The 24,994-nt window shown below is 45.5% G+C and overlaps 1 protein-coding gene across 1 annotated transcript in view; it reads left to right on the plus strand.

Annotated features, from left to right (window-relative positions):
- LOC144828052 (ethanolaminephosphotransferase 1-like) overlaps positions 1–24,994 on the plus strand; it is a 581,090-nt gene that overhangs the window by 130,934 nt on the left and 425,162 nt on the right. The window contains exon 4 of the mRNA XM_078686188.1: positions 4,534–4,608. Coding sequence (XP_078542314.1) covers positions 4,534–4,608 — 75 coding nt within the window. The remainder of the gene's footprint in view (positions 1–4,533; positions 4,609–24,994) is intronic.

The raw sequence follows: 24,994 nt of genomic DNA on the forward strand, positions 1-24,994 counted from the left end.
CTCAATAAGGTAGGACTCTCCTGGATTTCTCGTTTGTTCTTTAGCACAAAACAAATTCAGCAACATGACTGCCGTAAGCTATTTAATTATCCCTGCCCCAGACCCATTAGGGCTACATAGTAGGGCAGAAACATGTTGGCCTAACAGAGAGACAGTTTCAGCCATTGTCCTAAACATACCGTCTAGCCTCTGATTTTAGATATGCCTGTAGTCCCCAATTAATAAAGGTGTTACACCAGGGAACTGCAAGGGATTTTTAATGCACTGATCTGGATCCTACATTTGTCCAGGAGTTTTTTATCCAAGTACTCCCTACTGGTCTGAGTTCAACAGGAGGTCGAGCCTGCCCTGGTGGCACCGTCCTACCAGGATGGGGAGAGATTGCAGATGATGAAGGATGATACAAATATGTGTGTGCGAGGCTTCCTCTTCCATAAAGATTGACTTCCCTTGGCACCTGGACAGGAATTCTGTAACATCCAAATAGGACTCTGACTTGGTTTCCCATCTAGGAGCACAGTCATTCACATTCTTTGTACAGCTACCTTACCTTTTTATGGTTGATGTGTGTCGTAGGAGGATGTATGGTATTTTGACCTTCCACTCTCTACTTGTGTGTTAAGAGTATCCAGTGGAGATGTCAGCCAGCCCGGTCCTACTGTCAGGCCGCTTCCCTGGTCGAAGAGGCCACTCCATCGCCCCCGAGGGAGAAGGGACCATCAACAGACCGCGTCCATAACAGCAAGGACCAGGTCATGTCACGGGAGCTCCCGGTGGCTAGGCGTTGTGGCTCTCTTACAGTCCCAGCTCAAACAGGGTAGCTGCAGACTCTGTGGAAGGTGGGGAGCAGAGTGGGGCCCATCGGGGCATTCCAAGCGGCATGGATAAAGCCGGATGGCGGAGGTCGGAAGCAGTTTCACACTGCCACTGCCATCTTGGCCTCCATGACCACACTCCTGGCCTAGAACAGTCCCGAACCCATGGCAGCTGGCAAGACTGGGGTGCTTCTTCACAGGTTCCAGTCTCCTGATGCTGCCAGCCAGCGACCTCTTGCAGTCTTTTCTCATGACACATCAGGCCTCGTCAGTCTACACATGGCTCGCATCAGTGTCGGACATTCTCTCTCTTGACTCCTGCGGCAACCGGTAAGTGTTCTGCACAGCACCCTTGCCATGGCGATCCAAAGAGACAGCCCAGACTTCATGGTGTGCCGCTCCAGGTATACGGCTGTTGTCAACTTAGACTTGAGCCGGTCTTATCCTCATGGAGGCCCACTTCCTGGTTACACAGGCAATGGCCTTATCTTCATGCTGGCCCCCTCCCAGTAACAGGAGTCTCCGATCTCAGCTCTTACAAGAGCAATGGCCCTGCTTCACAATGGCTCCCCTGGCACATGGGGATTGCCAATCTCAGCTGTCATAAGGCTTACGGCCCTAGGTTCTGCAAGAGATTTCAGATAGCTCGTATTTTGCAGCCTTCTCACACTTCCTGCACCTGGATCCCCCTAGCACTGCTGGGCCTCGCTCCCTCCAGGTGCTCTCCTCCTGCTCTACACACACATAGAAATGGGGCTATACAAAGTATGTCGCTATTTGTAGAGGTAAGTTGACAAGACACATATGTTGTAAAAACGGCCCTCACCCACAGAAATCTGTGGCATGCTTCATCATAGTGGTGCTTATCACACCTCCGCGCAAGCCAACGAAAGAGGTGGAGCAATAGGAAGGGGGAGACAAGATAAACATGAAGGAGAACTATGGTTTTTCTCCATGTTTGCCTTGTCTCCCCCTCCCTATTGCTCCACCTCTGTTGTTGGCTTGCCAGGAGGTGTGTTGGCAGCCCTATGATGAAGCATGCCACTGTTTTTTCAACATGTGTGTCTTGTCAACTTACCTCTACAAATAGCGACCTACTTCGTATAGCCCCATTTCCATGTGTGTGTAAAGTTGTGTATCAGGAGGTCAAAGTGGGGCATCTCCTCCTACCCCTCATCTACTGTGTTGTGAAGCTCACCTCCTACTCACAGGATCCACTGGTCTTGGTAGGCAGTCGGAAGGCTGGTGCTCCAGGCTCAGAGCAAGAGGCCTCAAGAGGTGTAGACTTCCTGGATGATGGCCCCTCACCCAGCTGGTAGACTAGCAGACTCTGGCCCCTAGTCCTGGTTCCAGCAATTAGACATCTTGGTGAACTTTTCATCAGTTGAACCCGGATGTAGAGGAGTGCTGTTGAACAACTTGTGCTCCCACTTCCAGACATGGATGTGATTTAGTGCCTGGTCCTTTGAAATTCCTGCGTTAGGTGCCAACTTCTTCAAAGTGCCCTCGCCTCTTCCCTGTTCTTTGTTATGTCCCTTTGTCTGCCACACACAGGATTGGCTCCAATTTTGATTGACCCACAGCACATGTTGAGGGAGTAACCACGGATCCCACCTGGCTATCTCCACTGACATATGCCTCATAAAGGCCTAAGCCTTTCCCTGTTTCATGATTCCCTAGTCCTACCATGCCAACATTGTCAGACTCGCCATCTCCCTTATAATGAGGCCAAGACCTGCTGATCAATAACTTTTCCTGGAATCAAAGAGATCTTTGGTTTGCACAGAGGATGTTCTGTTCTCCTTTCTCCATTGTGTGCTTTTTCACTCCAGTCCTCAGGAGTGGTAGCAATCTACTTGTCCTTTCTAGGGGTTTCACATCTGTCACCATAAAAGGGAATATTCTGTGCCAACATGTGCATGTTACAAAGCTTTATTAATTAAATGACAAAAATGTGTATTTGATTCTATAATCATTGATCAGCATTGAGATCCTCAAATCCACGGAGGTAATTTGGACTATTTTGGATCAGGGAGGAAAGGCTGCATTGATTATGCTGGATCGTTCAGCAGCCTTTGATACGGTCCATCAAGCTTTGCTGATGGACCTATTGTACGAGATCGGTGCCCAGGGCACCGTCTGGAAACTTCTCAATTCCTTTCTTTCCAACAGAACTCAAACGGTTGCCCTTGGCGAATATGAGGCCGATTCCTTCTCACTAGCTTGTGGGGCGCCGTAAGGGTCTTCATTGAGTCCGAAACTATTCAACATTTATGTGTCCTCATTGGAGCTCCTAATTGAATCCTTTGGCTGACTTCCTCGCTGACAACACACAAATTGTGGTGTCCATACGGCCTGAGGTGCTTCTGGGAACTGCGTCCCGGCTCCAGGATTGTATGAATGTCTTAGGGGTCTGGATGGCACAAAATTGCCTAAAACTCAATTCCGGCAAAATGTAGGTTGTGCTGTTTGGCAACAACCCCAACTTTTGGACCTCTGACTGTTGGCCGGACACTTTGGGCCCCCTTCCTACACCAAGTAGGAAGGTGAAGAACCTGGGAGTGTGGATTGATAACAACCTTAGCTTTAGGGACCAGGTGAACACAGTGGCGTCGTTGACTTCCTATATCCTGAGATCCTGTAGGAAAATAATGCCACTGCTCCCCAAAGACACGCAAAAAACAGTCATCACTGCGTTAACAATGTCCAGATTGGACTATTGTAACAGCCTATATCTGAATATCCAGGAAGGACTGATGAACAAATTACAGATCCTGCAGAATGCGGGGGCCAGACTCCTGACTGGCATACCCAAATACGTCTCTATCTCGGCTGAGATAATAAAAACTCCACTGGCTGATGGTTAGGAAGCGCACCCAATTTAAAGCCTTATGCTTGGTCTGCAAAGCCCTTCATGGAACCGGGTCAGACTACATTTAACAGCGATTACGCTGGTATGCACCGAAAAGACAGTTGAGGTCATCAGATGCAAAACGGGTGATGGTGCCATTTGTGAGGGCAGAAGCTTTGCAGCCAATGCTGCCAAGGCATAGAACGGCCTCCCAGCACATCTCAGAAGTATGACCAATTTACTTGCCTTTAGGAAAGCATTAAAACATGGCCTTTCATGAATTAATTTTGTTGATATCTCTTCCATTTTTAATCTCCGGCAGGACTTCATACAGTGTCAGGACACCTCCGGGTAGCAGTAGCGCTCTAGAAATGTTGATAACAATAACAATAACAAAGCTTTAGTAATTAAATGACGAAAAATTGTATTTGATTAAAATTATCGTTGATCAGGACTGAGAAGTTGTATAAGTAAACCTGATCTTTTAGATTCCTAAATACGTCTTAGGGTTAAATGCTATTATTCCATCTCTTCCTGAACTAAGTGAATTTTCAATAACAATTAATGTTATTTATTCTTTATAAAGCTTTCTTCGTCTTGAATCTACCGGGTTAGGTGGCTTGGAGGATTAATGTCTCTATTACAAGAAACTCTGTTGGATCCCTTGGTCACTGGTTTGAATTCCATCAATTCTGTTAAGCCTTTCGATCCTCCACATTGACTAAATAGAAATATTTACTATCTCTCTCTCAGCAGCGTCTATAGAATTCACGTAGGTGAATTGTTGTTCTACATATATGCCTGTGATGTTATTTACATCTGTAATTTCTTATTTTTGAGAGACTGCCTAATTTTTCATTTTTCTAGTTGCTGGTCAAGAACCGATTCCTACTTGGGTATGGCTGTTTACAGCATTGGCGACCCTTTGTGCATATGGATTAGGTACAGTATGGAAACAGCTAGATTATATCAGATAACAATTGTTAGTATGAAAGAAATGGTGTTTCATAATGTTTGTCCTTTTTTAAAAGAAAAACTGAATTGAAGTAAGACGGTGAAGTAATTTAACAAAATGCTAGGGTTAGCGGAAATGACATCACATACCCATTAACCTTAATAACGTCACAGAAAGCCATATCACATACCTTTGACCCTCACTCCCAGGACGTGATATCACTTTACCTTAACCCTGATGACATCACAGTATCTGACACCACTTAAGTTTCATAATATCAGTATGATTAATATAACAACACAGAGTATCTATTTTAGATTTCACCTGCATTAGGATTTTGACATGATTAGCCAGTGGAACAGTCCTCGCTTCTTTTTTTTTTTTTTTTTTTTTTTTTTCCCAAACCTTTATTGGAGTAAGCATAGAAAAGTACAAGAATGGGCCTACAACCTCACGGGCTGGCCGCTAATAACAAGGCAAAATGCATGTAAGAAAATATACACCCGTGGATAGGTACAGTTCAAGTACAGAGCGCTACTCTATAGACATCACAGAACAATTTGTATTTTTATTTTTTACAAAAAGAAAACATAAACACTAAAGGCGAATGGACGATAAGTAAGGTCAGCCCAAAGAGCGGAGGGGACGGTTCCACGATCAGGAGAACACACCCAGAGCCCGGAGGCTCCAATCAAGTCGGGGAGGGGGGGGAGGGGAGCAGCGGGGAGAACCGGAAGTATAAAAAAACTTTACGGAAAGGTTCCGGGAACTCTAGTCTAGGGAGAAAGGACAATCTCAACAGTGTTATCAAGGGGAGGGGTGCAAATACCCCCACGATATTCATTCCACTGGCCCCAAACCTTCGTCCACGCCCTGGGTCTGCCCCTGGCCACATAAACCGTCTTTTCACGAAACATGGACCAGTCCATATTGTCCTCCCACCTCGAGAGCTCAGGGGGCCTGGAAGCGCCCCAGAGTTGCGCGACATCCCGCTTCGCAATCATGTAACCAAGGGTAGCCCATCTGGTCTGAGCCACAGAGTAGTCAGTGGGTTCCCATACATTCAACAGACATCTGCGAGGCTCCGGTCGCAGGGCCACCTCCGTAACAGCAGTCATCACTTCAAGCACAGCAGTCCAATAAGCAACTATAACCGGGCACTCCCAAAGGATATGCAAAAAGGTCGCACTCAAGCCACATCCACGCTTGCATAGCCCATCCGAAGAAAAGCCCATCGTAACCAGACGCGGACCAGTGACATAGACTCGATGAAGAATCTTAAGTTGAACCAAACGGAGACGGGCAGGAATGGCCACCTCCTTGGGAGAAGAGAGCGCCGATTGCCAATCCTCGTCGTCCAGTTCCAACCCATCGCGAACCCAAGCCTCCCGAAGTCGGATCAGTAAGTCCACCCGATTATTAATCAACTTCTTGTAAATCAGAGAAATAGTACTATCGGGAAGATGCCCATCAAGGACACGGTCCTCGAGGGGGGAAGAGTCAGGCAAGGCCTCATCAGGAGCCAAGACTAAGACGAGGGCATGTCGGACTTGCAGGTAGCGAAAAAATTCCCTACCACTCAAACCATATTCCGCCTGGAGGGCCTGGAACGACTTCACACAACCATTCGAGTACACGTCACCCACCTTACAGATCCCAATCACATCCCAGCGGTCGAAACCTTTGGTAGACCTGAGTCCGCCCAAACGTTCGGATGCATAAAGCGGTGTCGCTAACGTCAATCGATCCTCCCACCCCAAACTCACACTCGCAGCCCGCCACACCGTTACTGCAATCCTGGATGGGCCCACAAGATGGCGCCCGGCCGATCGGGAATAAAGCGCTCTAGTAAAGTCCCCACCTGGTAGCTGGAGTCTGTCCATCTCAAATGCAGGATTACGACCCGGGGAAAACATCACATGATTAATGGCAGACAACTGGGAAGCCCAATAATATCGCTTGATATCGGGGAGCGCCATGCCCCCGTCATACCAGGGGATGGCGAGCTTTGCGAGTGCGATACGGGGTCGCCCATCCCATATCAACTGCCGTTGAAGACTCTCAATCTCTTGGAAATAGGTCTTAGGGATAGCGTCATAAGAGTTGTGAAGCGCGTAAAGGAATCGCGGCAAGGACATCATTTTAAACAGGGCCGCCCTGCCCAGCGGTGATAAAGGAAGCTTGCGCCAACGGGCCACATCCAATCGCAGTCTAAGCAACGGTGGGAGGAGATTATGCTCAAAGCGGAGCGTCGGGTCCAACGTAATAAAAATCCCTAAGTACTTGAAGCCCGAATGGACCACTTGAATGGGAAGTCTACTCGGCAAGGGGGGCAAAACCCCCGAAAGAACATATACACAGGACTTGGCCCAATTAATAACGAGGCCCGAGTTGGCCCCAAAAGAAGCAAGAACATCAAACAGAACAGACAGAGATTTACGCGGGGAGGTGAGGTATAAAAGGATATCGTCCGCGTAAAGCGAAACGCGGTCCTCAAAGTCCAGAGACCAGCGAATCCCCTTGAGAGACGGTTCCCACCGGAGCCAGGCCGCCAACGGTTCCAAGGCGAGAGCAAACAATAATGGAGACAAGGGGCATCCCTGACGGGTACCCCTGCCGAGGGTGAAAGGAGCCGAGACCCTACCATTCACCACCACTTGCGCCAGAGGTGCCGTGTACAGCAACTTGACCCAACCAATAAAATCAGGCCCAAAACCGAATTTCTCAAGAGCCGCCCAAAGATAGGGCCACTCCACCGTGTCGAAGGCCATGGATGCATCCAACGATGCCAAAATGGCCGGCTCCGTCAGAAGCCCCGCCCTCGCGATCGCGCCATGAAGACGACGTAGGTTCAGAGCCGTGTTGCGGTGTGGTATAAATCCAGATTGATCCGGATGGACCAAGTCACTAATGACCGTCAAAAGACGGGTGGCCAGGAGTTTCGCCAACACCTTGGGTTCAACATTTAGTAGGGATATGGGTCTATAGGAGGAACAAAGATCACGTGGTTTGCCCTCTTTGGGGATGACAACTATCGTGGCTAGTCTCTGATCATAAGGGAGAATACCCCGGTCCCGGGACTCCAGAAACATGGCACGGAGATACGGAGCAAGCCTATCCGGACGCAATTTGTACAATTCGATTGGCAACCCGTTCGGGCCCAATGCTTTGCCAGAACGGAGGGAACGGATGGCAGTAGCTATCTCATCAACCGTAAAGGGGGAGTCCAACGCCACACGGTCCGAATCAGAAACAATGGGCAGGGCTATATCACGCAATAGAAGGCGAGAGTCAACCACATCCCTCACAGACACAGGGGTATACACCACACGGAAATACTCGGCAAACCGGTCAACTACCCCAATCGGGTCCGTTACACTCACACCACAGGCAGACTGAATCACGGGTACTACACGATTAGTTCTCTCCTTCTTATCCAGCCATGCCAGCAATTTACCCGCTTTATCACCCACATCATACAAACGTCCCTGTTGCTCCCGAAACATCAATTTGGCGGCATCCGTGACCAAGGACTTATAATCAAATTGTTTCAGACCCAGGGCATGGAGCTTCTCAGGCGTGACACCCTATTCCAGGCCCTCCTCCAGTACAGAAATTTCCCCCTCAAGGTCAACCACTTCTCTATTCCTCGCTCTCTTAGCCTCAGCAATAAGGGAGAGGGCCTGCCCACGAATCACAGTCTTAAAGGCCTCCCACAGGGACACAGCAGATGAAACCGACCCCTCGTTATCCAGAAAATACGAGTCGAGGGACTTAAGTAAAAGGGTGCGGGTCTCAGGGGAGGTAAGATACCACGGATTAATGGGAGCCACCCTGCCCGCCGCCTCCACCCCAACCTCAAAACGAAGCCAGAGCGGAGAGTGGTCAGAGATACCCCTGGGCAAGTGCACGATCTCACGCACAGCCGGGGACTGAGCCGCAGGCATCAGGAAATAATCCAGCCGAGACAAACTCCCATGGGCCCCGGAGTGAAAGGTGTACTGCAGCTGCGTAGGATGCAAAAGCCTCCAGCAGTCCACTAGGCCGAAGGTATCCAAAAAGCCACCCAACCACTGCTGAGCCACCGGGGTATCCCTAGGAGGGTGGCGATCATGAATGCCAGAGACTACGGAATTGAAGTCACCAGCCAGAAAGAGAGTACTATCAGGAAGGTCCAACAAGACACGGCCCAAATCTGAAAAGGTGGAAGTCTGCAAGCCGGGGGGCACATAAACAGTTAATAAGGAAAGGGTACGGCCTTCATACCGACCCACAAGGACAGCATACCGCCCCCGGTCATCCTGTATAACATCATCAATAGCCAGGGGGAGGGAAGCCCGAATGAGGATACCCACACCCCTGGAACCCGAGGTGAACCCCGAATGTGCTACGAGGCGATAGCCCCACCTGTTCATTGCATGACAGACATTGCCTATCAAATGAGTCTCCTGCAGGAAAACAACATCAGGAGATAAACGTCGTATACATTTCAACACCACACTGCGTTTGATACGATCACCCAGACCATTAACGTTCCACGAAACAAATCTCAACCCGCTACCCCCCATCCCACCCGACAAAGCCCAAACCCCCCATCAATGAGCACGACCACAAAAAGCAATTCAAATACAGAATAAAGTCGCCTTGAACACAGAACATACAAACAATGAACTTCCCAACCACCCACCCCCCAAATAACAGGAAAACCCCCCCCACCCTGCACCCCTGCAAAAAGCTAAAAAGCCACCCCAACCTGCAGTGTGCCTGTCGCCCAAGAACCCCTATTCTACACAAAGACCCCGGAGGAGGAAAGGCTCCGGCCCACCCGCCTCCCGATCAATAATAACGAGAATAAGACCATACATCAAAACACATATGAGGTAGAGGAACATAGGCTCACATCCCTGGAAAAGTCATACAAAACAAGGCATTAGTCAAAAAACGAAACGTTTAGCTCTCAACACCACCTTCAGCACCGCCCGGGTGGGCTTCGGACTCAGTCTCAGGAGGTCGATTAGGCAGGGAGTCCAGCCAGTCATTCACAGCCTCTGGCCGATCAAAAAAGAAAGTTCGATCATCATGCTCCACCCGCAGCCTGGTCGGAAAGAGCATTGCGTAACGCATCCCCAAGTCCCTAAGACGTTTCTTGGCACCACGAAATCCCATCCGCTGCTTCTGGACCTGTTGGGAAAAGTCCGGATAAAAGTTCACCGTGGCATTTTCGAAGGCTACTGGGCCCTTCGCCCGCGAGGCCTGCAGGATAGCGTCCCGATCTCTGTAGTGGAAAAGCTTGGCAACAATAGGTCTCGGCGGGGCGCCAGGCTTGCCCTGGCCCCCTGGAACACGATGTGCGCGCTCCACTGCGAAAAATTTACTAAGGCCAGACGGTGAAAGGTGATTCTGGATAGATCTTCAACCAGGAGATCAACCGAGTGGGGTTCTGAATTCTCCGGCACACCAACCACGCGAACATTACAGCGACGCGCCCTGTTCTCAAAATCCTCCAAGCGCCGGGTCATGAAATCGTTCACCCTGCGGAGATTGCCAATCTCCGTCTGAATATCAGAGACGTCCGTCGTGAGGCTGGAAGATTTGATATCCAACGATTTCACCTTTTCGTTCGTCTTGGAGAGATCGGCTCGAATCAGATTGACCTCAATTGCCACAGTGTCCAGTTTGTGGGCCAAAGTTTCATACTGGTGGCCTATGGATTCCCTCATGCCAGAAATGGCGCCCATGATGTCTTGCAAGGAGGGCTCCGGCGACGCATCTAGTACTTGGTCCGACGCAGTGGGACCGGGCAGGGCAGCTCCGGGGGACCCCTTAGAGTGGGTATAACGATCCATGACATTAGTTTGAACCGGACCCCCGCGCAGAGGTGCCTTCGTCTTGCGCGTCTCTCGGTCTCCTCTGCCCGCCATTTTGAAGATGCGTCACAAGCAGTGTCACCAGGGTCGACAGGCCGAGCACCAGGAACGGAGGCCCCTGGACCAAAGGACTACAAGAGATGTAGCACCAGGATAGATGCAGCCCACTCCAGAAACAGTGCAGCCAAGGGCCAAGCAACCTACGTGGAGAGCGGCCGCAGCTCTGGCCCAGCCCTCTCACCAATGTCCCAGTCCGAGGCAGAAACGAAACCGAAACCTAAGAGGGGGTCTCACACGTCCAATCCCCCTGCCGTTGTTGTTCAACTTCAAGACGGCCACCGAACCTCACCCAGTCCCGGGCGCACTTCGAGGGCGGAGCCCAAAAGTTCAAGTGAACATAATTCAGACACCCAATGTCCAAATTCGTTTATGAAAATTCCAGGTAGATCAGCCCAACGTCCTCTATATGAATCCTCGCAAAAATCAGGATTAAATCAGGATATTAAGCCGGGAGCGGCGGGGGTCCGGGGAGCGCTGTGCTCACGCGGCCATCTCGGATGCCCGCCAAGCTCCTCCTCAGTCTTCGCTTCTTTTAATATTACATGGAAGATTCTGTGTAGCCAGAAGAGGATATAGTGCCACAAAACACAGAATAGCATTGGGTACCTAAATTATTCACGCCACATACTCTCATGATTTACTAGTTTCCCTGGTATATACCACACAAGAAACGTACTGAGAAATCACAGGTAAAGGAAAAAAAGATGTATACAACAATAGTAATTATGGGCACGTGTATTAATTGATATAGACCACATATTACAATTGAACTATGTTATTCGCACAATTATTCTTATTATTAATAAATGTTTATTTATGATCATTTGCAAGGCACAATAATTCTTGAGAAGCACAGAGGTGACGTTTTATTTCAAACACAAAATCTTGCAATAATGAAACTTGGCAACAACTTGCTTGAAATATGTTTGTTTTTAGTTCATGCTTTTATTTTGGGCATTTCACTGAATTTGTTTATATTACAAAATGTAAAGGGAAATGTCTGGGCTTCCGTGGAAGGGGCTGCAAGTAACTAGTGCTCATCAAGACACTGTTTACCTTCCATTCTTGCAGTGGTGACTGGTGGTCTTTGAAAGTGGTGGGGTGTAAAAGATGCCCTGATTTGTAGTTAACATACAAACACAGTCGCTTACAAATACATGCTTTATCTCACACACAATCACCAGTACACGTGCACTCGCCATAGATTTAAAAACATTTTCGTTTTACTTACTTCATCTGTCAGCATTGGTCCATTGTGAATAATAGACTATTGTTAATAACATAATAAAAATGGGCAGAAAAAAAGGTGGGCTGAGCACCAACACTCAAGAGGGTTAGCCACCCCTGATTTGATTTTGATTTGATTTTATAATTTATACAGCGCACGAATGCCCGGAGGCGTCTTGGCGCTAGGGACAGTAGGACCAAATCGTTATAATGCCCATTACACATCAAGTCTATTTGTGATGAACCAGGTCTTCAAAGCTTTTCTGAATGACATGAGCGATGTGCTACTCTTAATAGGACTTGGGAGGAGGTTCCAGATTTTGATTGTACCCACTAGGAAACTTCTTCCTCCCCAACGAACCTGCTTGAACTTAGGTGTTTGCAGCAACTTGGAATGAGAAGATCTAAGGCTCCTATCTGGTGTACACCATTTCAGATGCGTCTTCAAAACCTGCGGACCAATGCCTTTTAATGCTTTAAAGGCCAGACACTGCGATTTTAAAATGATCCTTTTGGCCACTGGAAGCCAATGTAACCCTTCCAATCTATGGGCAACCGGCTCATGTCTGGGAATATCAAGTAACAATCTTGCTGCTGCATTCTGTAGTCTCTAGTTTCAGCAACAGTTGTGCTTGCAACCCAACATAAAGAGCATTGCCATAGTCCAATCTGGACAAAGCGAGCGCTGTGACTAATGTCTTCAGTGCCTCACGTGGGATGAATGGACGGATTTTCCTAATCATTCTTAAAATAAGCCAAAAGGTAGAAGTTTGCTTATTAATCTGAGCACTGAATGTAAGCTTGTCATCAAAGACAAACCCCAAGTTCTTAACCTTAGAGACTGGGATGGGACAGTTGCCCAGACTATCAGGCCACCATCTTAACGACCAAAAGGAAGGATTGGGGCCTAACAGCATAACTTCTGTCTTTTCCCCGTTTAGCTTAAGACAGTTGGCCTGCATCCATTCATTTACCTGCCTCATGCAGTGATTTAAACATTCAGCTGTCGCTTCCAGGTCATTTGAGACCGACACCACCACCTGTGTGTCGTCAGCGTAAGAGATAGCGGAGAACCCACATTGTCTACTAATAGAAGCCAATGGTGCCACATATAAGTTAAAAAGGGTGGGGCTAAGTGAAGATCCCTGAGGTACCCCACATGGCAGTTTGAATAGTTTGGAGGCAGCATCTCCCAGTTCCACTGAAAAGGTTCTGTCAGCTAAATATAACTACAGAACCTTCAGTGAGGGCTCATTAAGCCCCATATCTGCCAATCTACTAGCCAAAATCTCATGATTAACGGTGTCGAGGGCTGCCGAAAGATCCAAAAAGATCAAGGCGGCCTTCCCCCCTGCATCAAGGATTATCCTAAGTTCCTCATATGCCATGACTAACGCCGTCTTAGTCCCATGGCCCTCCCTGAAGCCATATTGGGTGTGGTCCAGCAGATTTTCTTTATTGATAAATTCTGTAAGATGGATATTTAACAGCTTATCTAGCACCTTAGATGGAAAGGGAATCCTTGAAATTGGACGATAGCTACTAGACTCCTTTGGGTCTAAATTAGGCTTCTTCAACAATGGAAGTACTGAGGCTGTTTTCCAGGTCTTCGGGAAAATGCCGGATTGAATTATCTTAGTGAATAATACATTTAATTGTTCACTGACGAGATCCTGACACATATGATAGACTTTAGGGGGACAAGGATCTGAAGGGGCTCCTGACTTCGTGTTTCCCACCACCTGGATGATCTGATCTAACGGAGGGGGGGGGGGGGGGGGGAGTGAATCCTGCCTTAGTTGTATTGTTACCCACCCCTATTTTTGCCTGTGTCTGGGGGGTGTTATAATTGTCTTTAAAGGTTTTATAGACTGAGGCAACTTTATCAGTGAAGAATTTTCCCAGAGTATCGCAAAATTCGGGGCTGATCATCACAGGGCCTTTTTCTGAAATGTTGGCTAGTTTTTTCACTGTGGTGAAAAGTACCTTTGCGGAGTTTGTAGCTTCTCATATTTTTGTTGTGAAATAGGTACTTTTCTCCTCCATGATCATATTCTTATAAACTGATAATGACTGAGCATACCCAGCTTTCCTGTCTGGCTCATAGCTAGCTCTCCACTTTCTTTCGGCTCTCCTACAAGCCTGCTTTTGTACTCTAAGCCTTTCTGTAAACCATGGCTCCGACGGGTTTAATCTTTTAGAAATGAAGGTTTTTTTCAGGGCCACAATGTCAACAGCTGCTTTGACCCAAGAAGATAGTGTGCACGCCGCCGTATTGGTATCAGATTGAGATCTGGTTTAGAGTTCAAGAGAGAATCTTGAAGAACTGATCTACTTATTTTTCCCCACTTTTGGTAGGTAACCAAGGCTGGCGAACCTGCAGGCTTATACTGTTGTTTGCCTGCACTAAGAGAGAACATTATCGCTCTATGATCTGACCACACTACGGGTAACACCTCAATGATTTTAATAGTGGGGTTGAAGGTAAAAATCCTGTCTAATGTGTGGCCAGCAACATGTGCCTCCTGTATAATGATCTGGTTCAAAGAAAAACTAGTCATTGCATCAGTCAGTGAGGTAGTACTCGTATCCCCACTTTTCTCTAGATGGTAATTAAAGTCTCCAAGTACCGTATAGTCTGGTCCACCTAGACTAGACTCCAAAAAGGGACTGATGATATTTAGAAGGGGGGTCCGTGCTCTAGGGGGCCTATATAAAAGAAGGCCATTTAGAGTTTAATTTCAGTCAGCGGAATCTGAAAAGACAGAGTTTCGCAGTCCGCAGAGCTCCCTGCTGCGGGTCCCACCACTCGCAAACTCTCTTTAAAAATTATCGCTAGTCCCCCACCCCGTTTGACCTTTCTGTCTGCTCTAATGATTTTAAAACCCACCGGCAGAGCAAGAGTGAGCTCTGGCTTCGATGACTCATCTGCCCAGGACTCAGTTATAAATGCAAGGTCAACCCAATGAGTTCCAATGACCTCAGCCACCTAAGTATTATGTTTAACCAACGACCTAGCGTTAATTAGCATTCCTTTAAGATCTGAGATGGTATTTTTATGGCCAGTATTAACTGGGTTTCGCAAGACTGCGAGAGCCTTAATTTTAGAAAGGCTCCATTGCCTCTTGCAGTGCTCACACTGTTTTGACGCAGCCTGAAGGTCAACTATTGGGCAACTGGGGTTATCACCCCAAGTGCTGCGCTTACATAGCTCCTCTTTGGTGTACATTAGATTTTTCTGCCCTCCTAAGCGAAACCCACGGGGTATGGCCCCAGGCACGGCGCGCCCGCTGCGCGTCCGTTCCGGCACAATTGTCAGCAGCAGTAGATCGTATAGTTCAGCAGCAATTCAAATTGTAAACACTTGGTCTACGAGCATGTATCACAACCGCGTTCGCTCGTACACTGACAGTCAGCCCACAGAAGTGAACCTACCGCCCCAGTGAGCGCAACCCCTCTGGCATCCAGCTATGTAGGGGGTGCAGCGAGAAAGACTAGCCCGCTCACCACCCGGAAGTGCAAGTCAAACTGGAAGTGAGTACGAGGAAGATGCCAGAAAACGCCCTCCGTTCAATCGGCACTTGCAGTGACGGACCGGGGCGAAATACAATGTGCTATACAGTACAATTACATTTAAAAATGCATATGAAAGAAATTTGGTAAGTGAAGTGAATTAATTTAAAACAGTAAAAGCAGACACACTCGCAGCAATCTTCATCAAGTTAGGAAGAATTAAAAAGATAAACTGAAGCACAATTGTCAGCAGAAGTAGATCGTTCAGCCGCAATTCAAATTGTAAACACTTGGTCTACGGGCATTTATCACAACCGCGTTCGCTCGTACACTGACAGTCAGCCCACAGACGTGAACCTACAGACCCTGTGTTAATGGCATTGGTTTTGCCACCTCTGAGGCCAGGGATCAGAAAAGTAGTGCCAGGGGTCACAGTGGGCAAACCAGGAAACCTCTAAAGACCATCCATGCCCTATCCACAAGGGCATTTTTTTAGAGTATGTGAAGTAGTTCTCCTGTAGTTCTCTTCCACACACTCTTCTATGCCTTTGTGAATTGGACCTAATACATCCAAAATGGGCCTATTCATATACAATTAGCACAAGTAGAAAAGACTGCTCTCTTTGCACTTTTACTAATAGGAAGTTGGGCGTTTTGTGGCTAATACCATGATACATATAAACAGTGCTTAGGGGCCCATTATGATCGCGGACGGACTTGAGTCCGTCCGCGACCATAGAGGAGGAGGGAACCTCCGCATGGCCTGCGGAGTTCCCTCCTGTCCAATTAGGATGTGACCGCCACCCTGGCGGTCACATCCTCTATTTTTACCATTGCGGCGGGTACGGCTTCAAGCTGCACCCGCCGCAATGGTAAAAATGCATACACTGCATTTGTATGCAGAAAGCGGCAGGCACCGTGCGGTGCCTGCCGATTTCTGCATACAAATGCATGGGGGTACCATAGGTACCCCCCATGTGCACCCCCCACCCCCTTCACCTAGGGGGCCTGCAACGGGCCCCCGCAGTGAAGTTCCACATGCTTTTCCACGGCGGAAAACCCGCCGCGGAAAAGCATTTTTTAAAGGCCATCCTAATATGGCTTTTCCGCCGCGGTTGTAAGCCAACCGCGGTGGAAAAGCTGCGGACGGAAATCAGGACCCACCAGCCATCCTAATGTGGCGGTGGGTCTTTGGTGGGTCCGCTGCGTTTTTTCCGCATCCTCCAGGCCGGCGGTGGCTTCCGCCGGCCCGGAGGATGCAGAAAAACCGCAATCGTAATAGGCCCCTTAGTTTGTTAAAAATTAGTATGGGCCCAAAGTTTTGTGAGAAGTCTGTGACCGGCGCTATTGAACGCTGAGGTGGTGAATACAAAGGCTGCATATTCTTGATTGCACCTCACTCCTTTTTAATCTCCCACCAGCCATTGCCTCCCTCTTTATCTCACTTCAACAGTTTCTTTTCATACCTGCTTTCTCCCTTTGTCACTGTTTTTCTATATTTCTTTTCCTCTTTTCTCCTTGTGTGCTTTTCTATCTCTTGCTCTGGATTAAAGTATGCTGAAGAAAAGTAAGTGCCGGTCCCTGAAAATAAGTGCCAGTGGGCAACCACCTGCTTCAATTAAGCACTGCTTGTAAGAGTACCTAAAAGAGTACTCCTGCAGTACCACTTCCTGTACTCATAAATGCTTTTGTGAATTTGCCCAAATTAACTGAATGACATCATAAGTGAAGGAATGAATAATTATAAAGCAGGCACTGAAAACAGAATTGGTATTACAAGTGTTTAACTAGTGAGTTGCATTCCAACTATGGGTGCTGGCATTGCATCAGGTTCTGCTTAGAAGTCTAGGAACAAAAAACTGTTTCCATATTCCTTCATTCACCACAGTAACTGTGATGTGCCACTGCTGCTTTCACTGCAAAATCCAGTATAGGGTGCATCGGAGGCTCACACATTCCTATTCTAGGATGCATTGCTGACATTTCCCAGGGATCCATCGGCTATTCCCTGTATGCATCAAACAATAAGCAAGTTTGTCAGTGTAGCCCTCCACTCACTTGCACCCACAAACTGTATGCATCATGGCTCACCCTAATTACTCCCTGATGACACTGCCATATTTAATTACACCTTGACCTATCAGTGGCCTTTGTCACAGTTAGTCACTGCCCTCTCCAAAAGACTCTTGAAGAAGAATCAAGCTGAGTGGAATAGTTCTCAACTGGATCTCTTCCTATCTAAGCGACTGCTCCTTCCCAATAACAATATCCAACCTCTTGTTTTCATGGATTCCCTCAAGCCTGCATCTTATCCCCACCTCTTCAATCTATACATTGAACCTATAGGTGCCCTCTTGAAGAGTTCCAACATTTCATATCATCTTTATGCCAGTGACAACTAGCTGTACCCGAGAGTGTCCTCTTTGGAAGATATAGCCACTCTAGCCCTCAATAATATTCAGTCCTGGATGTCCACCAACCATTTAAATCTGAACGCTACTAATACTGACTTCCTCCTCAGCCACTCGCCACATTTTCTCACTCTTTCCCCAAAAGTACCTAGCCTCCTCAATATGCCAGACTGCAAGCCATTCATCCTTGAATGTCCAAAGCCTCTCATATTTGTGCTTGACAAAAATCTGAACCCCCATGCACACATAAACTCTTCAGCAGGAGCAGTATAATACCACATTAAACTACTCTGGAATGCTCCCATGAGGAACAAGGTCAAGACTGATTTGCATTTGGCTGGGTCCAAACTGGGGTGGTGTGGTGAGCAAAAGAACAATTGATTAAACCCAGATCTTTGTGGCTGGGGGTGAATGTATGCATAGTACTCTGAAGAATTGACTGCTTCAACTTCTTATTGGTCGATATCTTTAAACTCCACCTTGCCACCCTGAAGGCTAATCAACATGTGGCAGAAATACTATTTTCAGGGACCAGAAAGTCTGAGTACATCACACCTGATTTAATCACCTTGAACTGGCTACGCCTAGAAGCAAGCAGCCTTTTGAAATTGGGCTGCATAGTGAATAAAACTCTCTAGATCAGACCAGCACATCACTTGAAGAACAAACAGACCAACGTCAATGGTTCCCGACTCCCACAAAGCTCTGAAAACCTTTTTCTTGAAGCCCCACCCTTCAAGAAAAGGTTCACTGACAAAATATTGAAACCACAAATATCGTGGGACATACATTTTTTGTCAAAAATATCAAGTACGAAAATATTGTTCTCCTATACTTATAATGTAAACACTAATATATATATATATATATATATATATATATATATATATATATATATATATATATATATATATATATAGACTTATACACAATAAGTAGCAGATTAGGATGACGGTCGGGCCCCCCTACCGACATCCTGCAGAGAGGTCCGACCACCGCATTATGATGTGGTTGGTAAGACCACATCAGTCGGAGGGACCGATCGGCGCTTCAGACTGCATACCCTACAATATGGCAGTGCCCGCCATAGGGATAACGATGGCCCATTCCGACTGCTTTTTAATGGCGGTCAGTCTGCCACAAAAAGGCAGTCAGAATGGAACTTGGGGGGGGGGCGCTAGTAGGGCCTCCGCAGCGGGTCCGGGGGGGGGGGCGGCACATGTGCTTCCCCCAAATAAAAATCCATGAACCATGATGCTTCGCAGATGGTGCATGGATGTTTGCAAAATGCCTTTTACGATTGAGGCTTGTTCTGTGGCCCTTTTCCGGGTCACATTACTAGCCGCAATGATAAAAGACATTTTTACGACCCCCTATATGGCGGTCACATTGTAATCGGGCAGGTGGAACTGCCGACATATAGTCGGTCGGCACCTGCCTGGAGCAATGTACCCTTAAATTACAAACTGTAACAAATAAACTGGAAACAATTCGAAAAAAACATACCAATCTAATTACACGCACAAAGGTAAACAAAATAAAAAATATCGTTACTAGAAATAAATTACATAATACAAACATTAATACATAAAAATAATATAATATGAAATACACAGAAACATCATAATAATATACATTTAAACAATATAAACAAAACTATAACATTGTAGGATTAATGCATATACTATTCCCACTCCAATCTCTGCAACAGTAGGGAAATCGTTGGACTCAGGAGGGGTATAATTTACTATTCCCATTCTAGTCTGTTCAACAGTAGGGAAAGTGTTGCACTCAGTAGGGGTGCAAATTATTATTCCCACTCCAGTCAATGCAACAATAGGGAAAGCATTGGATTGCAGAGGGGTAACATTTACTATTCCCACCTCAGTCAGTCCGGCAATAGGGAAATTGTTGGATTCAGGTGGGGTAAAATGTACAATTCCCACTCAAAGGTGTGCAACAGTAGGGAAAAAGTTGGATTGCAGTGGGGTAATATTTACTTTTCCCACTTCATTCAGTGCAGCAATAGGGAAAGGGTTGGACTCAAGAGGCGTAACAATTTACTATTCCCACTCCAGTCGGTACAACAGTAGAGAAAGTGTTGAATTATGGAGGGATAAGGTTTACTATTCCCACTCGAGTCTGTGCAACAGTAGGTAAAGGGTTGGATTGCGAAGGCGTAAAATTTGATAGTCCCACTCCAGTCTGTGCAACAGTAAGGAAAGAGTTGGACTCAGGAGGAGTAAACGTGCTGTTCCCACTCCAGTCTGTGCAACAGTACAGGAAGCATTGGACAGTGTAGGGGTAACATTTACTATTCCCACTCCAGTCTGTGCAACAGTAGAGCGAGAGTAGTTCACTTCAAACAAATACATTTTTTTACAACTACATTAAATAACAACAAATATAAATATTTACATTTAAAATATATCAATATTTTTAGATTAAATAAATTACATATTTATTACAACATTTAATACATATTTTAAATGAAAACAAATAACAATAATATAATTAAAATACCACACTATATTTTTACAATTATAACAAACAAATATAATTTTATTTACAATTAAAAAGCATAACACAATTAACACATAACATAATAAATAACACATTTTGTAAACAATAAATAACTATTTTTACATTTATTATTAATGAAATAACTTCCTACCTTTTACTTCCACAAAGTAAACAACATAGACTGCAAATAAATCTCGAAATTATAATTATGCATTTTACATAATGAATTATCAATTAAACAATTAATAGTAATTAACTAGTAATAAAACATTTATATTTAACTTTCCACCATTTATCCATCGAAACCCAACAATGTGCACCTAATGTATATAAAAAATATCTTAATTCCATAATTTACATAATTACTTAACAATTAACAATAAATGAATTATATTTAATGAGCTTTCCACCCTTTACCCCTACGAACACAACACTTACCTCATATATAACTGAACAACAATTGTTAATTACAAAATGTACATAATTGTCAATTAAATCATTATTATTAATTAATATTAAGTATTAAAATCAATTTCCTTCACACCCTTTATCCCTACAAAAACCACAACCCTCACCAAAAATATTGATAACAAATGTAATTAATTACACAATTTCCATTATTATCAATTAAATAATTAACAATAATTAAAAATTCATTATTAAATTATAATTAAATTACTTCCCACCCTATACCCCTACAAACCCAATAACCTGCACTAACATAATTAGAAACATTAATTACACAATTAACATAATAATCAATTACATATTTAATAATTAATTATTAATTAATTATAATTAATTTACTTCCCACCTGGTCCTCCTATAAACCCCACAAACAATTTATAACATATACAATTAAAATAGATACTAATATATACTAAAATACATGAAAATAATGTAATGTAAAAACAATATTGTTAACAACAATATTTTTGTAAACGATATTAACAGCATAGATATTTCTAACATTGATATTAACAACATCGATATTTTTTAATGTCGCTATTACTTTCGATCTTTTTTTCAGAATACCTCAAGAAAAAAATTAACTCTTATTCAGTCAATTTTAGGAAATGCTTCTATGGTGTGGGATGCCATTTCCCAGTCATATGAACAATCTTGGATTACAATGTAATACAAATTGAGGAAAAAAATAATCTGTATTAACACCAGTGCTCCTCTACAGCCTCCCAGATCCTATGGATACTGTGCCTGCTGTTGTTTCAGAATAAATCCAAGATGTACTTGGAAGCTGGCCCTTTGACCTTCTTTTCTGATTGCTTTTGTACACTATGCTCTTGTAGCAACACCTTGTACCAGACTGCTATGATGCATATATGTCTCATTCCTCTGACATTGTTTACTCAAATGTATGTAAAACATTTTCTTGTAATTACACCATATATTAGATGGCTATAGCCTTTTTGATGTAGATAATTGTCTTTCTTGTTGTAACTGTTGACTATCGACTTAGGTAAAGTGTTCTGCTACCTGGTCTAGATCTGGTGGCTCGTGGTGTATAAAAACCTAAATAAATGTAAAAATAAAATATTTATAACAGTTTTGGGGATTTTGGTTCGAAAATTATGTATTCATGTAGAACAAGGATTAGACTTACTTTGTATGAAACAAACATGAACAAGAATGCAAACTCGCACAAGTCTAGACGAATGATCCACAGTGTGTGTAGAGACTAAGGGCCTGATTTAGATCTTGGCGGATGGGATACTCCATCACAAACATGTCAGATGTCCTATCCACTGTATTACATGTGTCATAGGATAAAATGCATTTGTAATATGGCGGACGGCATATCCATCACATTTGTGATGGAGTATCCTATCCGCCAACATCTAAATAAGGCCCTAAGTGAATGATTTAGGCTTTGGCAGATGGTACTCCGTCAATCAGGGTGGTGGAGGACATTACTTCTAGCCCCCACCAAATTTAGGGCCTCATTACAATGGTACAAGTATCCGACCACCATCACAGCGGGATTGAGACCACTCGACAAGTAGTTGGTGGTCCCACACACCATATTTTTATAAGACCGCCATGTAGGTGGTCTGAAACTGCATTTTTCCACTGTGGCTTAGTGTCCGACCACCGCCTCGGCGGGCTCCCCGAGCCTGTTGGAGGTGGCGGGCTGACCATCTGCATCAGAATGCAGCGGTTGGACAGATGGCCTTGATGTCGGTGGGCCTACTACTGATGGCCTGTTGGTTGGGGTCCCAGCAACATCAAAATTAGGCTCTTAGAGAGGATGCAGGCTCAGTGGTCACCTCTAGACCCTTCATGGTAAAAACATTTGGTGGATGGCCGCCATCGATATGTGCAGCTGTTATCCAAACTTTTTGACTTTTTTTGTTTTTCAGTAACAAAATCCCAAAGTGTTTTGTCCAAGTGTGTTGAGGTTATTATTTTTTCAGTCTGTCACCACCAAGAGAGAAAAAAAATGACATTACCCATCCTCAATAGGGAGATTGTTGTATTGCCATTTTTCTGATGGCCCCTATTCTCTCGGGCCACAAGGGGAAGCTTTCCATCAATGGTCCGACGGGAAATATGTCGACAGAAAACTGATGGTCTGCCTGTTTCTAAATGAGGCAGCAGGATTGAGAGTAAGGGCAGACCTTCTGATACATCTTTTTTCTTCAGACTTCTCAGATAAGATAAGTCAGTACCAAGTAGCTTGTTTGACTTTTATATAAGCTACAGTCAGAACAAGAAAAACATGCACCAGTGGACTAAAAGATAAATGCCTGAAGTGAGTGCAATGTGGCCCAACAGTTTCCAAGTGTGAGATTTCAAAAACTGCGGGCATGGCCACCGCGAAAAGCATCCATGTCACTTGGGGCCTGTGGTCTTTATCTTAACATGGCAAGGCAAATCCAATTATGACATATTGCGGCCTATTCACAACCTGCATTTTGTAGTATGTTTAGTAGTACTACAATACTACTACTAAAGTATAACAAACAGGAAGCCACGAGTGCAGTTACCTTGCAGACAACAGGGTCATGATTTGAATGGTGCAGCAGATGCAGTGGCACCAGACCCAAAACATGTCAGAACTTCTCTAAACACATAATATTGTTCTATTTGACTGCTAAACAGACAGTCACAATTGCAGTTACCTTGCAGTTGAAAGGGGCTTGATTTAATGGTGCAACAGGGACCCCACTAAACCCAAATTATTGCTAAATTTTACTACTAAACAATAGAGCCACAATTGCATTTATCTAGCAGGCATTAGGGCAATGACTTCAATGGTGCTGCAGGTGCAGTGGCACCGGGCCAAAAAGTTGTCAGAACTCCTCATACACCAAATATTGCTATATTTAACTACTAAATAGGCAGTCACAAGTGTAATTACCTTGCAGGCACTAGGGTCATGATTTTAATGGTGAAGCAGGTGCATTGGCACTGGGGCCGAAAGCTCTAGGAACCCCTCTAAACACCAAATATTGCAATATTTTACTACTAAACAGTCAGTCACAATTGAAGTTATCTTGCAGGCACCACTAGGGGGATGATTTAAGTGGTGCAGAAGGTGCAGTGGAACCTGGCCCAAAAGTTGTCAGAACTCCTCTAAACACATAATATTGCTATTACATCATTTGATTCTATTATTTCCCTCTTTCATTTCTGTAATGTAGGTGCCTGCAATAATGTGCACAATACTGTTTGTGGGTTTATTAAGTATTTATTAATCAAGTAATTAGTATTGTTGAGGAGCGCCGGCCGGCGCTTCCGATCATTGCCTTGTCTCGGCGCGCACTGGGGATGCGTGCGCAGCCCGCCAACATGGCCGCCGCATGTCACGTCTACGTGACGTGCATAAACTAGAATGCGCACGCTACATATCTCCCCCTTTTTATCAAACTTTACTGAGTCACTTACAGTTCATTGTCCAATTCAAAATCTCGATATCTGGAAGGTCTTACCACCTGCCTTCCACTCCTTGTGACCCTGACTGGGTTCTCCATTGTCTCTTGGCTCTGCATCTCATGGCCTACTGCTCCTTCGCTCACAGCTCCCTCTTCATTCGTGCTTCTCTCCAACCTGTCCCATTCTATTCTTTGACTTCCGTTTTCTTCTTCCTCTTCACTTTCCGTTCCGGCTCTCACTCCGCCTTGCTGCTCAGCGGCATCTTGACTCCTCTCCACGTCCGAACCTTCCTTGTCTTCCCAGTCGGTTCCCTGTTGCTCCCAGCCCAAAACCTTGTTGCACCTGGCCATGCGGTCCTGGGACCACACGTTCCCATCGCTTAATAGGGCCGCTCGATCATACACTTCCACCACTTGCATCGGCTTGCTGTACTTGCTGTCTCCTTTCTTCTGTAGGGTGGCCAACTTTACTCTTACCCACTCTCCTTTCTCCAGGCCTGTACCTTTGACATTCCTTCGTTTGTTGTAGTGGTTGCTGTAAATTGTCTGCGCTCTTTCCAGGTTGGCCCGCACCGATGCAGGGGACCATTCACTGGTGATGAGCTTTTCCTTCCAAATCCTGTTGTCGTGCGTGAATGGTTCACGTCCTCTCAATATTTGGAATGGGCTATACCCCGTGCCCGTGGGGGTTATTCTGTAGGCCCATACCATGTTCTCTAGCGCCTTCTCCCAGTTCTGTTCACTTGATATGGCTGCTTGTATGGCTCCCATCACTACCCTGTTAAATCTCTCCACTAAACCGTTACCGGCCGGATGGTAGATTGACGTATGTTTGACAGTGATGCCATTTCTTTGCATGAACTTGTTCCACTTTTCTGA

Source organism: Lissotriton helveticus, chromosome 4_1 (assembly GCF_964261635.1).
Source record: "Lissotriton helveticus chromosome 4_1, aLisHel1.1, whole genome shotgun sequence".
In the NCBI taxonomy this organism is placed as follows: Eukaryota; Metazoa; Chordata; class Amphibia; order Caudata; family Salamandridae; genus Lissotriton; species Lissotriton helveticus.